Source organism: Pygocentrus nattereri, chromosome 19, assembly GCF_015220715.1.
Source record: "Pygocentrus nattereri isolate fPygNat1 chromosome 19, fPygNat1.pri, whole genome shotgun sequence".
Lineage (NCBI taxonomy): Eukaryota > Metazoa > Chordata > Actinopteri > Characiformes > Serrasalmidae > Pygocentrus > Pygocentrus nattereri.
The window spans coordinates 5,905,214-5,922,671 of record NC_051229.1 but is presented as its reverse complement, the minus strand read 5'-3'; the positions used below and the strand labels follow the sequence as shown (position 1 = coordinate 5,922,671).

Sequence of the window (17,458 nt, the reverse complement as noted above, 5' to 3'; positions counted from 1 at the left end):
TAATGCCAACCAATCAGCTCTTAGTAGCAGTAATGCCAACCAATCAGCTCTTAGTAGCACTAATGCCAACCAATCAGCTCTTAGTAGCACTAATGCCAACCAATCAGCTCTCCAAAGCAGTAAGGCCAAACAGCAGCACTCAGTAGCAATAATGTTAGCGTCCCACTGCCCAAAACCTGTTTGCTCAGAAAAACGTAAAGATACTGGAATATTTTACTTGTTTTTGGAATACATAATTTCATCTTTCTAAAATTTAATAGGGAATTCCCACATAAATGGCTAGAAATAAATTTTTCTTTTTAGCCGTTTAGCTTTTAGATTTACCTTGTTTCGTTGAGAACTTGCTCGTGGGTTCCCTCTAGCGTTTAGCAGTCTTTTTTTTGTTGTTGTTATAATGGGAGAAATAGGAAGGGGCCAGGCCCCCTGAATGTGGCTCGGCTGTTGCCATCAGGTGGGAAGGGTCCTTCCATGTGAGCATCAAGCTTTTAAATCTGATTTGGGGTAAGGGAGGGGGAAACTGGGAAGGCTTACTTTTTGTCTAAAACATTGCTTTGAAATTCTCTCTGGACTATGTTTCTGTTTAAAGTGAATGTCTCATTGTTAAGTTGCTAAGTGTTTGCAGTGGTAAATATATGTATGTGTAGATCTCGGTGTGATCCTAGTAGATAAAATCTCACTGAACACATGTGGGTTTAATGTGCTTTATTTGATGCAGAACTCACTCCAAAATCAGTGTCACAATTCATTTAAATAGCATGATGATAAAATTAGGAATACTAACAAGCCCAAAAAGAAAGAAGGCAGAGTTTCAGTTTTAAAGAAATGCAAAAAATAAATAAAACTGTGTCAACATTGTGGCAATATGAAAAATAAAGGTACCATATAAAGGAAACCATGAAACCGTAATCAGGTGTCGGACCAAAAGTGTGGTCAGCAAGCTGTCCATGATTTCCAGTAGTAATTTCTACACCCGGGTTTGCGCTTTTTCTCCTCCGTCTTGGTGTTGATAGTTGCGGCCTCCTCTTGTCGTTTCACGACGTCCCTCTCGTCTGATGAATGTTCTCTGAAGGGTGTGGCGTTCTCCAGTTTGTTTTGTTTGGAGGCTCTGAGCCATATGACGAAATCTGAAAAAATGTAGCCGTCAGGAGCCTAAAAATCAAAATAGATCATTATTTGAGACTTCCGAACAATCTAAGGGAGGATTATGTGTGGAAAAACATACACAAAAGTCATAAGGTCACTAATAAACGTATATGGTGCAGATTTACTAAGACTAAAAACTGAAAGTCTACTTTGAGCTGGTGGGGAGTGGCCAGTTTACCAGGTTATCTCCTGAATGGTTACAACAGAGCTCAATGGCAGAGGTCAATCTGCCCACAAGCTTCTAGTAGACATGTGTTTTAAAGAGCTCATCTACTTTTCCTTGCATTTTCAATCCCTTAACAAGCCATGGGGCAGCTGGCAGGCCCAAAGTTATATTACACACTTCTATAGCCTAAGAATAGCTCCATTAGTTTGTGTTGAAGTCCCCGTAGTTACTGAATAATAAGCCTTTCTATGAAATAAACCTGGATTGTTTGATGTAGGATATAAACATTTGAAATGTTTGATGAATTATCACTTCATCCCCAGGCTAAACTAATACAGGCCGGCCAATCAGACCAGAGCTCATTTACATACACCGTTTTTACAATGTTGTTGAGTTTCTAAGGAAAGCCCTGCTTGTGCTTAGAGTTTTTGGCTATTTTATTGGACGTATCTAGTATATACACCAATCAGGCATAACACTCTGACCACCTCCTTGTTTCTACACTCATTGTCCACTTTATCAGCTCCACTTACTGTATAGCTGCACTCTGTAGTTCTACAGTTACAGACTGTAGTCCATCTGTTTCTCTGATACTCTGTTACCCTGTTCTTCAGTGGTCAGGACCCCCATGGACCCTCACAGAGCAGGTACTATTTGGGTGGAAGATCAGTGCTGCAGTAACACTGACGTGGTGGTGGTGTGTTAGTGTGTGTTGTGCTGGTCTGAGTGGATCAGACACAGCAGTGCTGCTGGAGTTTTTAAACACCTCAGTGTCGCTGCTGGACTGAGAATAGTCCACCAACCAAACATATCCAGCCAACGGCGTCTTGTGACCACTGATGAAGGACTAGAGGATGAACAACGCAAACTGTGCAGCAGCAGATGAGCTGTCGTCTCTGACTTTACATCTACAAGGTGGACCGACAAGGTAGGAGTGTCTAATAGAGTGGACAGTGAGTGGACACAGTGTTTAAAAACTCCAGCAGCATTGCTGTGTCTGATCAACTCAAACCAGCACAACACACCACCACCACTCAGTGTTACTGCAGTGCTGAGAATGATCCACCACCCAAATAGTACCTGCTCTGTGAGGGTCCATGGGGGTCCTGACCACTGAAGAACAGGGTAACAGAGTATCAGAGAAACAGATGGACTACAGTCTGTAACTGTAGAACTACAGAGTGCAGCTATACAGTAAGTGGAGCTGATAAGATGGACAATGAGCGTAGAGAGGCTGGAAAATGTCCATATAAAAATGAATTATGACTATAAATGAATTATGATTATAAAATATCAGATTTCAGCACTTTTAAGAAATTTCTAAGAAGGAAAGTTTGCCAAAATGATTGTCCATGATAATCGAATGTACACTACAGATGCAGCAGATTCAGATTCGGTAGAAATAATACTGTATAATAATTCCAGCTGTGACTTTAATGACTTACTTGTTTGCGGTCAGAAGCGATGCGCCCTGCGTCCACGTCTGGATTCAGCAGCAGACGTGAAGATTCTACCAGCGTACGGTCGACTGTCAGGGCCAGGCACACGAGCAGGAAGGTGCAGTGGAACAGCATTATTCCCGTCTTCTGCTGCACTACAGGTTCTGCCTAAAGAAGCGACTGTAAGTGTTGGTTCTAATCCAGAAGGTTTGGGTGGTCTTTTATGCCCACCCTGACGTCTCGTTTTCCAAGAATTCCAATCATCATTAATTTGTCCATAAAACTCTTGCGCATCGCTTTTATTTACAAGCCTGGTTTCACGTGAAGTCATTAAGGAAAGAACACATAAAACAGGGACCACTTGCCATAAAACATCTTGGGCCAGTATGAAGCCTAGTTTAGGACTAAATTGCAGTGAATTGGAAATTCTTTTTAGTCTAAGATTCGACTTTCTCTGGTTCTGGGAAACTGATCCTTTCTGATTTTTTCACTTTCCACTTAAAATAAAGGGAAAACTTAAAGGGCCCATGTCCAACATTTTGCTTGTATTTTCCTCCACTGTGCTGTGTGTCACTGTGAGGCTGAGAGGCTGGTTAGCTGATGATGGAGTGATGTGAAAACACACACACACACACACACACACACAGCCTACTAACTGGCATTTCTCTTCAACCTGAAAAGTTAAAAAAAACAAACTTAAAATCAACTTTCAGAAACTACAGGAAATCAAAATATTGTAGTTGTTCATTTTTATTTTCGACAAAAATCTGGTCTATGTTTGGCTTTTCTGCAAAACAAGTGGATTCTCCTGTTTTCCCAACGCAGTCGAATCCTGGCCAATAAAATCATGTCCCACCCACAACTATGTCCCGCCTGAGTGTCCTGTTTCACTTAAAAATGCATCACGGATTTAAAAAAATCATCGTTCCTATCACCACCACTGTGAACAATTCTGACTAGGCAAGTTTCCACACGTTCTCAGAAATAAAGGTAGTAAACTGTCACTGGGGCAGTGCCCCTCTTGACACTGGGGTGGGCCCCCCAGGGGTGCATCTCAGTACCTTTAGTCAGGGAACATAACTGAACCATAATCCACTGAAATGATCTGTTCTAAGCTGTACTGACTCCACACACCCCGCCTCGCCTCGCCTCCAGGCTTTTACTCTACTGCTCTGTTTTAAAACATTTGGTTATGAAAAGGAACAAATACCAACTTTTCACCTGGAGAACCTGATTTAAGCTTCACAATCAGACCTTAAACCCACTGCTGGACCTTTGAGGGCACATTTTAAACTGTTTGTACTTTGATGAATGAATATGTACCTGCACGGAACCTTTATTTCTAAAAGTGTAGAATGGAGCGTTTCACACCAAACCACACGGAGGGGCTTTATCTTTTAGCCATTAAGCAGAAATTTTGAAAAATCAGTGGACTTCCCCTTTAACATTATAAAACTGACAGCAGGGCAGTGATGCAGAATGATTAGAACAGCAGGCCCTAAAAACAAAGACAGACAGCGTAAATCATGCCACATTTCCATTTCGCAAACTCTTCTAAGTAAACGCGGTGATGTGTTCCTAAGGTGAGCCTAGTGTTGACATTTCAACCTCATAAAGTCGGTGCTAACACTTACAACAGCAGGGCCGAGCTGGACTAAATCTGGGGTCACTCAGTGTACAGTGACCTCATGTCCACACGTCACCGGCACATTACCAGTGAGTGAAAATCAGGCCTGAAATGTTTGAGCAAGATACGCTATATGGCCAAAAGTATGTGGACATGTGACCATCACACCTATATGACCTCGATGGACATCTCAATCCCAAAACCATGTAGTTGCCCTCCTTTGCAGCCATAACAGCCTCCACTCTTCTGGGAAGCTATCTACAAGATTTTGGAGTTTGTCTGTGGGCATTTGTGCCCATTCCATCCAAAGAGCATTTGTGAGGTCAGACACTGATGTTGTATGAGAGGGCTTGGAGCTTTGAGGTGTTCAGTGGGGTTGAGGTTGGGACTCTGCGTAGGCCACTGGAGTTCCTCCACACCAAACTCGTCAAACAATGTCTTTATGGAGCTCACTTTGTGTACAGGGGCTCAGTCATGCTGGAACAGGAAAGCCTCTTCCCCAAACCGATCCCACAAAGCTGGAAGCACATAATTACCTAAAATGTCTTTGTGTGCGCCCTGCGATGGACTGGCGATCTGTCCAGGGTGCATCCTGCCTTGACCAGTTTCTGCTCCGCCGTGTTGGACGGTATAAACTTTCACTATGACGCGACGCACATGCAGAATGGACTTAAACTTTCCGATAGGGAATGTAATCAGATACAGAGATTTTTTTCTATTCTGATTGATGTATTAATCAGATTATTAATGGAATATCAGACTGCATGTAAACGTGGCTACTGAGCTTCTCAATAGGCATTATATTGTGTTTGCCCATGGAGACTCTTAAATATGGCATTATCTAATTTTAGTGCATAGTTTCTATTTATTACTAAGGCATAAGCAGAGCTACAAAAAATCATAGAAACCATTAAAAGACGGTGTCCAATAGTGAGCAATATTATTCTGCCTTTTCCTGTTGGGCTGATATCACAGTGTAATAGAAACTAATCCCTGCTGAAAAAGGACTAAATCTAATGGTTTTGCTTTCTAATGGGAATTGGTTTAATGGTATAGATAGATAGAACACCTTTAGACCTTATACAAAAACATTAAATGCGTGTAGAATCAGAAACTGGTCTCCTGTTAAGCCATAAGGATCATTTATATTGTGATATCAACCCATTAAAAAGGCCAAAAACACATTACAAAACCATCAGGAACCAGCAGAAACACTTAATGGTTTCTATAGTTTTTTTCAACAGGGTAAGTTTAACAGGAGTTCAATCCCATGGTAACAATCCCATTAGAGAGCAAAACCATTATGTTTTAATCCTAATGGTTCTAATGGTCTTTTTTCAGCAGAGAGCTGGTCCAGCTGGGACGATGCAATGGAAATGCATTGTTTTTCTTAACATTATTACTAGTGATGCAGCTGCACTTCGTTTTACGCCCGCTTGGGGGCGATAATAAACGTTATCTTCATGCTCACCACCTTTATAACACAGAAGAACGAGCTCTACACGGTGGTGCACTAATATTCGTCCCCGCACAATCCTGCATCCCTTGGCTTCCGGTCGAATGTGTTTAGATGTAGCGGAGGAAACAGGCCTGTCAGTCAGCGCTTCGTGGTGGATCAAGCGAGCAGATGTTTGATGCGCCTGATATCGGGCAGCGTGGTTTATGAAGTTCAGTGTGTTCAGTAAATAATACCAGAGAACTTGTAGAGGAGAATTACCACCCTAATGTCTTCTCTAACGCTAGAGGGCGCTCCCGAACGAGTCCAAAATGAATGGGTTGATATGGAGCATTTGAGCAAAATCATTCATAGGTTACAAATGCTTAAACTTTTTTAATGTGAAAGAATGCGGTCATTTCCTGAAACAATATCATAAAACATTTAACACTGCTGTTATATTTTAAGAGCTTTTAAAATCGAGCTATAGGAGTTTAAAACGGCACCACATGTAGATCCATGACGTCAGTGAGCGCGAAGAGCCAATAAGCGGCTCCGCTCGCCCGTCAATCATCAGGCTCTAGCAGTAAAGCCCGCCTCCTGCTGCCCAGAACCCGTTTACTGCAGAAAAAAAGGAAAAATATAATATAATATGAGTTTTCTTTGCTTTTTTTTTAGCGAAATACATCCTTCTACTTTCTAAAATTAAAGCGAGGTTCTGGGCGAGTGATTAGAAACTATTTTACCTTTTTCGTTTTTAGGCGTTGAACTCCATTCACTCCCATTCCCTGAGGACTCACTCGCGGGCGCCCTCTGCTGTTCAGCAGGCCTGATTTTGATATAACGGGGAGATAGGAGGCCGGACTCCTTATAACACAGCTCTGATAATACAGCGTATCATATATTATAAACATAAAATTAAATTGGCTGAAAATATACCATCATACCAAATATTTATTCATTCAGATCTGTTTGGTAAATTTTCGACAGATGAAAAATAAGAAATGTCATAAATCCATTGATGCTTTGAAGCTTTTGAATTTTATTCGAATCCCACCATATATATATTTTTCTTTCCCTGTTGTTGTTTTTGTTGTTTGCTTTATTTGCTTTAGTTTATTATTTTGTTAGATATATGAATCGTGAAATTGACCTATTGCTGTTTTTGTTTACATTCGTTGAACTGTATTAAATACGCACAAATCAATTAAAAAAACAGCAAAGTGGCTGGGCGAGCGACCAAAGAACCCGGGAAAAAATAAATAAAATACGACATATCATGGGAGTGTAGTAACTAGTTAAAGCTCGCTTAACTAGCCTTTCCCAGAAGAGCCCGATTTTTAAACTGGCTCTAATAGAGTATCAAAACGAGTATCAAAACTTAATAACTTTTCGCTTTAAACTTTTGAATCTCATTTCGCTTAATCTTTCCGCTGCATTACAGCTTCACTCGGTTCGATTAAGCAGCGTGTGGAGTATCGTCTTTTAGCGTGACAGCCTCTTTAAGTCAGGCAGATGTCACAGATACTATATGGGTCCTTGGGGTGCAGAGGCTGGAGGGGGTACGTTTTTTAGTGCAGCACCGCTGACGTAGGTTCGCCAATGCTTTCACAACAGAGATGGCGGCTGCGTAAAGAAAGTCAATCGCCGTTTTGGGCTTTTTTCTGAGTAATTTAGGGCGCTTTTAAATTCCTTTCAGTTTAAATCTCGTTTTCGTTAACTGTCTTCGGCAATATGGGAGGCGGTGACCTGGTAAGAACTGAGCTTTCCGAGGTTTTTGTCCACTGTAAGGCCGCATTTGAGCTGCTAAGGTTAGCTGCGTTAGCTTAGCTGGCTTGGCGTCTCCGTGTTTTCATGTTTCTATAAAATCAAAATTTCGGGTTTTTTGAAAGCACGACCTGCAGGGAAAATGTGGAAGCCAGTTTTTCCTCACTGGAAAAAAAATAGAGCCATATAATAGGTCATAATAATGAGATTCAGTCCCTGTCATTAAGATTTAATGTCATAATAATCAGAGTTCTCCATAATTCTGACTTTGTGCCTCATAACAACGAGGAAATCTTTCATAATTGTCAGTTACCAAGTCATTAGAAAAAGATGTCAAAATGAAGAGATACTAAGTCATAATTACGGACATCTCATTATTATGATTTAGTGTCTCATAATAATGAGATTAAGTCCCAGTAATTAAGATTTAATGTCAAAATTATGTTTTAGCATTTCGGTCATTGCGACTTTAGTATCTCACGATGATTATTTAACATCTAATAATTATGGCACATTTTCTCAACTTTTGTGAAGACTTAATATTAGTATATGAATACTAAATACAAGTGGCCCAAGCACTGATACCTGTGGAACACCATAGATGACAGTAGTGGGAGTTGACTGCCCTTAATCTCTTCGGAGCACCTCTTTTCTCTCATTAAATATTTGGAGTTGAACTGGATTGGTGGGTTGAGCTGTGTTAGTTAGAGCTGAAAACACTGCAGCAGTAGCACTGAGAAACACACCGCTATACTCGGCTGAATATTGTCCAGCCCAGCTTTCCCTGCGTTTGACCCCTTTTAATCAAGTCTAATATACATGGTCAGATGTAATACGTGATGTGGGAGCATTCAGGCTTTTCTTCTGTAAACTGTTCTTTTGAAATATATCGTCTTGGCTGGAGTTTGGAGGTTCAGCGCTGTTGTTTTACTCCGTTTAGAACTTGAAGAAAAGTTGGCATCCGCAAACGCTGAAGAACATCGAGCGGGTGTGGAAAGCGGAGCAGAAACATGAAGCTGAAAGGAAGAAGATTGAAGAGCTGCAGAAGGAGCTGAAAGAGGAACGAGCTCGAGAGGAAATCACCAAATACGCTCAGGAGACGGGCGCTTTAAAGTGTGTGGCATCTCATTGCACCTCATTCGTACGCACGGCCGTTTATTTCAAGTCGAGGCGTCAGGATAATTGTAGACAGTACCTGCTGTCAGTTTGTCAGACTTCTGTTCAACACGAAAAAGTGCTACGTTGAATTTACTTGATTGTTTTTCCATCAGTTAAATACGTTACATCAACAAATGTTGTCAAAAGTAAGTGAGCTGAAATGTAGGGTTGTGTTGATGTAATATATTTTATTCATGTTGAAATTGTCCACGTTCAGGAATATTTAATGCGCCACATCTTGTTTTCTTTACCAACAAATTGGTCAATTTTTATTTTACTATTAATATTATATGTTTTTCAATTCTTTTCCCCAAAGCTCACATTGTGTAGGCAAAATGAACACAAACACAACAGCAAATGGGTTTTGTTGGGTTTATTCTCTCTTTCCTGGTCCCATCAGTTTAACATTTTTCAAGGTGTCCAATAATCTGCTTTGTCATTTCAGACGGAAAGATGAACGTCTGGACTGGATGTATCAGGGCCCAGCAGGACAGATCTCCCGTGAGGAGTACCTCCTGGGCCGTCCCGTTGATAAGCAGATCATGGACCAGTATGAGGAGCCGGAGAGCGGCCCTTCCACCGAGACTGGCCTTCTGCCCGGCTCTATATTCAACCCCAGCACCTCAGTGTCCAGCCTGGACATGGCTGCTAAGATCAGGGAAGATCCGCTTTTCGAGATCCGGTGAGTTTGTAGGCTTTTTTTTTTTCTTCTTTTACCTTCACGTTTCTCTTTATTTGTTTATATAATAGGGACGTCCTGACTTAATTGGAAACACGAATATCAGACCCGATCAAGACCCGTATCATTAAATGTATCATGCTTCTTGATCAGCTCTGATACTGATGTTTCCAGTCAAATCAGATCAGTATCAGCCATGTTAAGCCTAGTCTGTATCAGTATATGTGCATTTTATGTAGAAATTGTGGAGATTTGCCTACATTATACAATAAATTTAGTATATGTTACGTTTATGTCTGTAGGGTTGAAAATGAAGTAAAATTAATAAAATAAAGGTTTTTTTTTCTTTTCGTGCACGAACCCACCGTCATCTAAACATAAGTACAGTAGACACATCTTCAAATGTCAGTTAGAAATATCAGCTAAATTTAAACATCTGGGTGATGCTGTTTAAATGTTTTGTACAATCACTTGCCCAATCTGATATGATTCTGATATTGTGTATCCCTAAAAACAGGTGCATTGTTGTGAATGACTCTTCCCTCTTTTCCAGTAAACGAGAGGAGGACAAAAAGAGAAGCATTCTCACGAATCCTGTTAAAATGAAAGAAATCCAAAAAATGGTGAGACCTCTGAAAGCGAATCAGAACATACCGCACTGTTTACTGCACTTTATCAACACCACGTGTGGTACTAATTTGCCTTTGTGCTCCACAGTTGCGTCATAATCTGGAAAAGGAAAAAGAGAAGAAGAAGAAGAGGAAGAAGGACAAGAAGGAGAAGAGGGAAGAGAAGGAAAGGAAGAAAGACAAGAAACACAAACGGAGGAGCTCCAGCTCTGATGAGGAAGACAGAAAGCACAGGTAGGAAACGTCACACTCAACTAGTTGCTGTGCACCTCAAGTGTCTCTGGTGCAAGTGAAATCCAGCACATCGCTACTTTTAGACTTGCTGTTCTCTGTAGCCACGTTTACATGCAGCCTGATAATCCGACTAATTGCTCAATCGGAATAGAATACGTCCATGTAAACGCCTCAGTTGGAGTAGACTAATCCAATTGAGGCCAATCGGAATACAATTTCTATCCGATTGAATGAGGTGGGTAAATCTCTAAATAATCCGTTAAATAGAAGATATATCTCAGTCAGTGTAAACGCCTGTATCCGATTACACCCCAATCGGAACGTGTAAGTAGGTTCTGCGCGTGTGCGGCGCGTCACAGCGAAAAGTTTATACCGGTCAACACAGCAGAGCAGAAGCTGGTCTGCAGAGGAGACGAGGTTTATACTCTGAGCTTTAAAAGACGGCGGTGGGACGGACGGCCAGCTTCTGTCTCTCAGAGCACGACGTCTTCCTTTATAAGTGCATATGAAGGACGTTTTCCTGAGCCTGACGTCAGTTTAAAGCCATTAAAAACACAAGCGCGCCAACTGGAAACTCCTCTCACCCCGACTGGACCTCACGTGATGTTCGCTGTCATGGTAACGTTCACTCTCAGCACTGCTCCACGCATGCATGTCATTCTGCATCGGATTACTTGTAGTTGGCATGTAAACGAAGATTTCGTCAGATTGTTGACCAGAGTGAGCATAAACACCTCAGTCTGTAATCCGGTTGTATTCAATTGGATTGGCAAAAATCTTTGCATGTAAACACAGCCACAAGTTTAAAGCCAGTGTGTAGTTTAGGATCGACTTGACACCTTAACTTATGATTGAACTTGGCGTTCAGCTGGTGCAACCGGTTATAGGACAGTTTACAGTCAGATATTCAGCTGAATCCAAGTAGTGCTCACATGCACTGTATAGAACTGCCTGTGTATGCGCTGTATATACCTCTGCCATCGTTCAGTAGGAGGTGCTGGCGTTGTTCCGTCTTTGAATATGAAACTTACTGAAACCCTTTTTTTCTGTTCCAGCAGATCAAGGGAAGAAAATGGAGTTGTTGGACGTTCTCATTCGCACCAGAAATCTGGCTATGGACTCCAGGTGTGTGTCTTTAAAACAGCTTTTCCTTTTTAATTGATTGCTAATGACAACTGAGTCTTTTTTATCAATTATCACTTATGGAATAAACAAGTCATCACAATAGTTTGATCTTTTGTAATAATAATTTTGATATTTGATCATTTGAAATATCTCTGACGTCATTGTGTGCTGACAGTTTCCTTTGCCAGTGGAGAAATATAATATACAACGTTAACATTAGACAATTCAACTGTGTTAAAATATTAATTTCTCAGATTGACCGTTCGACCGTGCACGCTGAAACCCAGCTGCAGCATGTGCTGTGTGTTGCTATGATCAAATGCGGCTGTAGCGCTCTTGTTTAATTACTAAACTCGTTAAGCAGCTTTTAAATGGTTTTTAAAATATTACATTTACACTTTGTTGGCTGTTCAGGACAACAGTACTGAGACAGTGTTCCAGTGGAGGCTCTCGGGGGGAAACTGGGGTCTTTTTTCACTCTGCTATTGCTTTTTTTTTTTAGTTTGCTCCTTGTTGGTTTATCCGTAGTTCTACCATGAGCACTGTCCTGCGTAGCCAACTGAAAGTGCGAATGTATTATTTAGAAAAAAACATTTAAAAAGTACTGAACGAGCTAAATATTTGAACAGGAGTGCTAAAATTGCACATTTGACCTTAGAAATGTACAGGACAGAGCAACTGGGCTTCAGTGTGCACTATTGTAGATAAGGTCAGTCTTGGAAAATAGGCATTTTATCTTGTATATAAATTGTATACTGGTGTAAATGACGTAGTGCGCTAGCTTGTTATTAACATGATAAATTGTCAGCCCCACAAAATGTCACATTTCTCCAAGTACGTTGTTTCTCCACTGGTAAACACCCACAGGAACCATCAGCACACAATGAATTTAGTGATATTTCAGGTTGCACTCACATGTGTTGGTATGGATGAAAATGCCTTGTTGATGTGAGAGGTCAGAGGAGAATGGGCAGACTGGTTCCAGATGATAGAAAGGCAGCAGGAACTCAAATAACCAACCAGAATCTCTGAGGAACGTTTCCAACACCTTGTTGAAAGTCTGACACGAAGAATTAAGACAGTTCTGAAGGCAAAAGCGGGTCCAACCTTTTACTAGGTTGGGTGTACCTAATAAAGTGGTGCGTGTGTGTGTGTGTGTGTGTGTGTGTGTGTGTGTGTGTGTGTACGTACACATACAAAACTATACTGGTTAGACACTTTCCCTCACTGGACAAAAGTGATGAAAGTCAGAAGCCATGTCCACTAGGTGTTGATTTTGTTCAGATTATGTCGTGACACAATGAAAATAAGGTTGCTGTCTAAGTAAAAGTATGAATACATTCTGATGATGCTTATTCTGTCCACTCATATAGTTCCCACACAATGACCTGCTTTTCAAAATGGAAGCAAATCTTTCTTTCAGTAAATCTGAAGCATTTGACAGCGCTGATGTTTTAATTGATTTGTTGCAGTTACCAGCCAGCAGATCTCACCATTCATCAGACTCAAACCATGCAGATCACCATCGAGACAGGAGCCGCTCTCCACTGCGTCACAGGGAGGACAAGAACAACCACTCCTCTTATGAATCAGACAAAAGGTCCAAACCCAAAGCTCCAAGCCCCTCCCCACAGAGAGACCGCTACCGCAGACCCCAGAACACCAACCACAGCAAGTAAGTCTGTGCACTCTCTTACTAATGAAGCTGCATCTGAAAGGATCAGCTTTCAAGACACAATTCACACCTGTTCACCATTAGGTACTTTATTTACTCTGTATAGGGAAATGATTGTTTAAGATATTTGGGGAGAGCAGGACACAGTGTAACACATTTTGTGTGTGTGGGGGGGGGGGGGTATATTTTATATATATATATATATATATATATATATATATATATATATATATATATATATATATATATATATATAAAACAGCAAGTGCAAATGTTATAAGCTTGCCATGTAGATTTTCTGGGGTTAATTGTAACAGGTGCTTAGAAATGATACAGAACACACTTACCTCAGTACAGGTATATACTGTTTGAACCACATGAGCTTTAAGGCCTATATACATGAATTAAAAATATGGTAATCAAAGGAAATGTGATTTATTGAAAAATGGCTGTGTCAAACCCTGGAAAATGTATTTTGACTGCAAAGTACATTTTTGAAGAAACGTCTGAAAACTTTTAAAAAAGTTTAGATTTTTTTTTAAATGGGAGGAATATGGACTTTTGTTTACTTTGGTTGTCTTAGTCGTAACAGCCTGTTAAACTAACCTCACCCCTCCGGCTGTACTTTGTTCTAGCTAGCTCTTACTGTGAGTTGTTTATATGCTTCAAAACTGTTACAGACAACAAGGGAGTGAATAAAGTAATGCAGGTGTGAATTCTGTGATATATGCACAAAACTCACTGATCAAAAGCACTTATGATGGGGGTGGTGGGGGGGGAGTTAATGCTTCACAGTACTGTAACAATAAAGCACACTGCGTGAAATGGCTTTGGACTGTTTGGAAGATAAAAGAACAGTAGTTTGTTGTTCTATCGATTGTTGTGTGATGCTGGCTGTGCCTGCCCTGAGAAGAGTACGTAGTGTAAATAATCAGAGTGTAGCAATAATACAGTAGCATTAGCCTGCAGTGTCTGTCCTCTTTCTTAACTTGGAGCTGCCTTTTCTCTCAGGCGTCTCTCGGCTGAAGAGCTGGAGAGGAAGAGGAAGGAGATGCTGGGCTTTGCTCGTGAAAGAGAGGAGGAGAGAGAGAGCAACGTGAAGAGGTACAAACGACAAGACGAACAGGAGAGAACCCGAGATGATGTGAGACGTGGCAACCATGCCAGCTTCATACAGTGAGTGTCAATTCGGTTAACCAGATGTGCTTTAAATTAGGGCTGGGCAGCATGACGAGAGTGACAAAACTACATTCTAGGTATCGTCAGTACTTCTAGAACACCACCCAATGGGTCGTTATAATGTATAATAACTATGTAATACCAAGTTGTATGTGCTCCCACTGTGGTCCCATTCTGTATAGTCACTGCCTGTATCTATAGGTCCGAATGACACCTGCTCCTCCAGTGTTTCTTCTGAAATGAAGGGTATTAATAGTGGGTTAGTCCATCTTTGCTGCAGTAACAGCCTCTGCTCTTTAGGGAAGGTCTTGCACTAGATGTTGGAGCAGATGATTGCACTTGATCATCAGTGAGGTCAGGTCCTGGTATTTCATGATCAGTTCTGAATCACTCCAACTCACCCGAAAGGTACTGGATAGAGCTTACAGGTTCACTCCTCCACAGCCCAATGCTGGGGGACCTTTATACCCCTATAGCCCATGCATGGCGTTAGGCATGGTCACCTCAGACTCATAGTGTCCTGTTCTCTGGGCCACTGGATTGCTGTGGAGATTATACGAGACCTATGCTCAGCTGAACACCTGTGTCAGCAATGAGTGCAGGTTAAAATGGTTGGCTTAACGAACTGCATGTCTGGATACTTTTGGACATGTAGTTTTTTTTTTTTTTTTTTAGTAGTCGTTTGTTTAATTTTTTTCCATACACTCTCAGAAAAAAGGTACGACACTGGGGCAGTGCCCCTCTTGTCACTGTGGTGGTACCCTCAGGGGTACATCCCAGTACCTTTTAGTCAGGGAACATAACTGTACCAGAATCCATTGAAATTATATTTTCTAAGTTGCATTGACTCCACACCTCCCGTCTCCTCTCCAGGCTTTTTATTTTAATGTTCTGATTTAAAACATTTGGCTCTGAAAAGGTACAAACATTTACATTTCCACTAGGAAAAACTCATGTAAGGTCCACCACTGGACCTTAAAACCACTGTTGAACCTTTTGAGGGTACACTTACATTTTTTGTAAGTCTGCATAGTACATTTATTTCTAACAGTGTACATTGCATTTTGGGTGATCATTGTGCTCCTAGTGTTTCATCTTTAAACTTTAAATATATTATTCAAAATAGACATTTTTTGTAATTCTTTTACCGTTTTTGCATGAAACACATTTTATACAGCAGTTAGTTCCGGACACACAAGCTGATTGGCTGAGAGGTGTTCTAACTGTGCTGATATTTCGCAGTAACATCACAGGTTTTTAACAAACACTGTATCACTCCACTGAGACGCTGTTGCTAAGCAACGACTTTGACAGCTGTAGGAGACGCTCAAGCCATTTGAACGTTTTTACTTCTTACTTTGCCACAAACAGAAAACAGACACTGTTAAGACCACATTTGACCGACAGCCGGTTTGGTCCGACTTTGAAGATGAGACGACACTAAATTCACAAACTGTGAATCGGTCTGTGTGGAGCTGGAGAACAAACTGGTGGCTGAGCAGTGAGTGGGCGGAGCTTGTTACTCTGACGTAGCAACAAACTGCATATTAAACTATAATTTGGCACTTAAACATAACATTAAAACATATTAAACACCGCATTCACGGCCCAGTTTATTCATTTCTTACTTTATTTAACTGTTGTATAAAAGCAATAGAACATCAAGGGTGTGAAGTTATTTTGTGATAACACACATCCTCTAGTGTTCTGTTGCTAAATAACAACTGACCTTGTAGTAAGGCTGGGCAGTATGACCATCTATATCGTTATCGTGGTAAATTATGTCACAGTACAATATGCCTTCCTGAAAATATCGTGTATATCGTCTGTACTTGTAGAACACAGACCAACCGCATGTTTCTTAACAAAGAGAGTAAAATTAGTTTAACTTGATTTAGTGCAACACAGTGTGCCAGAGATTTTTTTTTGATCGTATTTTTTTAAATGTAGGACTGCTGGTTCCTTTTTCTCTGTTCCAACTGATCAGATGTCTGAAAATATACCATGACCTATCATGTGTTGTGAAAACTTCTTGAAATATTGTGATATATTTTTTACCATATTGGCAAGCTCTACATTGTAGATCACAGTGACCGTGCTGATGATGTGATGGCTTAAATCTTACAAATGATCAAATGAAAACTCACTTCAAGGTCCCCAGAAAATCTGCCGTTTTGTTCAACCATTTTGACTTAGCAGCATTATCTCACCTTGACGTGGGATGATGTATAAAGCTTTTCATTTCGCTTATGACTATACCTAACGTCACCTCACGTAGACAATAGGTCAGCATCAAATTGGGCAAATTTTTATAACAAATGACTTCCGTTGGAGTGTTTATAAATGTTTATGTATGTCTATATAAGCATGTTTGTCAGTTAATATCAAAGGTTTATGTAGGTGCTGTGAAGCCTTATGAACACTACCCTGCAGTAAAGGGTTATGGATTATTTCTTTTGTGTGGTTTTAAATTATGATTTTTGGGATACTTTAAATGTCTTTTATGTTGACTTTCTTCATACAGCAACATGAAGCTGGAAAGTGCTGCCAGTTCATCAGTGGAGGACCGAGTCAAAAGAAACATTCATTCCATTCAGAGGACCTCTGCCTCCCTGGAGAAAAACTTCATGAGAAGATGAGCACAGAGAGAAGGAAACCAGCCATTATTCCGGTTTCTTTGGTTTCTCTAAATAAGAGGGTCAGTTCATTGTACTGTATATAGAATTTGTTGTAGGTGAGTCCTGCCTAACCTCATACTGATCTGAAGATGCCAGAGAGCAGATAACAGATGTGTTCACCAGCACTGATGTATTAACGATGCTTGTACAGCATTTTAAATATGTCTTATCAGTTTTATTAAATTATATATAATGTACCCAGTGGCCTATTGTATAGTGATGATATACACCGATCAGGTATAACATTAAGACCACCTCCTCGTGACCACTGATGAAGGATTAGAGGGTGACCAACACAAACTGTGCAGCAGCAGATGAGCTGTCGTCTTTGACTTTACATCTACAAGGTGGACTGACAAGGTAGGAGTGTCTAATAGAGACAGTGAGTGGACACAGTGTTTAAAAACTCCAGCAGCACTGCTGTGTCTGATCCGCTCATACCAGCACAACACACACACACCACGTCAGTGTTACTGCAGTGCTGAGAATGATCCACCAGCCAAATAGTACCTGCTCTGTGAGGG

At 40.8% G+C, this 17,458-nt stretch overlaps 2 protein-coding genes across 3 annotated transcripts; one reads left to right on the top strand and one right to left on the bottom strand.

Moving 5' to 3' along the window:
* Window positions 1-699: 699 nt before the first annotated feature.
* Window positions 700-2,929, bottom strand: LOC108436026 (somatostatin-1-like). The gene is made up of 2 exons (XM_017712231.2): window positions 2,755-2,929; window positions 700-1,149 (listed from the first exon to the last, which is right to left on the bottom strand). The coding sequence occupies exons 1-2, from the start codon at window positions 2,881-2,883 to the stop codon at window positions 931-933; spliced, it is 348 nt and encodes a 115-aa protein (XP_017567720.1). The 5' UTR covers window positions 2,884-2,929; the 3' UTR covers window positions 700-930.
* Window positions 2,930-7,408: 4,479 nt separating this feature from the next.
* On the top strand, window positions 7,409-17,131 carry cwc25 (CWC25 spliceosome associated protein homolog). 2 transcript variants are annotated; one of them, XM_017712237.2, is made up of 9 exons: window positions 7,409-7,562; window positions 8,518-8,690; window positions 9,181-9,417; window positions 9,968-10,037; window positions 10,132-10,277; window positions 11,336-11,402; window positions 12,875-13,077; window positions 14,089-14,253; window positions 16,781-17,131. In XM_017712237.2, the coding sequence occupies exons 1-9, from the start codon at window positions 7,545-7,547 to the stop codon at window positions 16,893-16,895; spliced, it is 1,194 nt and encodes a 397-aa protein (XP_017567726.1). In that variant the 5' UTR covers window positions 7,409-7,544; the 3' UTR covers window positions 16,896-17,131. The 2 variants fall into 2 exon arrangements, with proteins under 2 accessions (XP_017567726.1, XP_017567725.1); XM_017712236.2 differs by having other exon boundaries at window positions 11,333-11,402.
* Window positions 17,132-17,458: the final 327 nt, after the last annotated feature.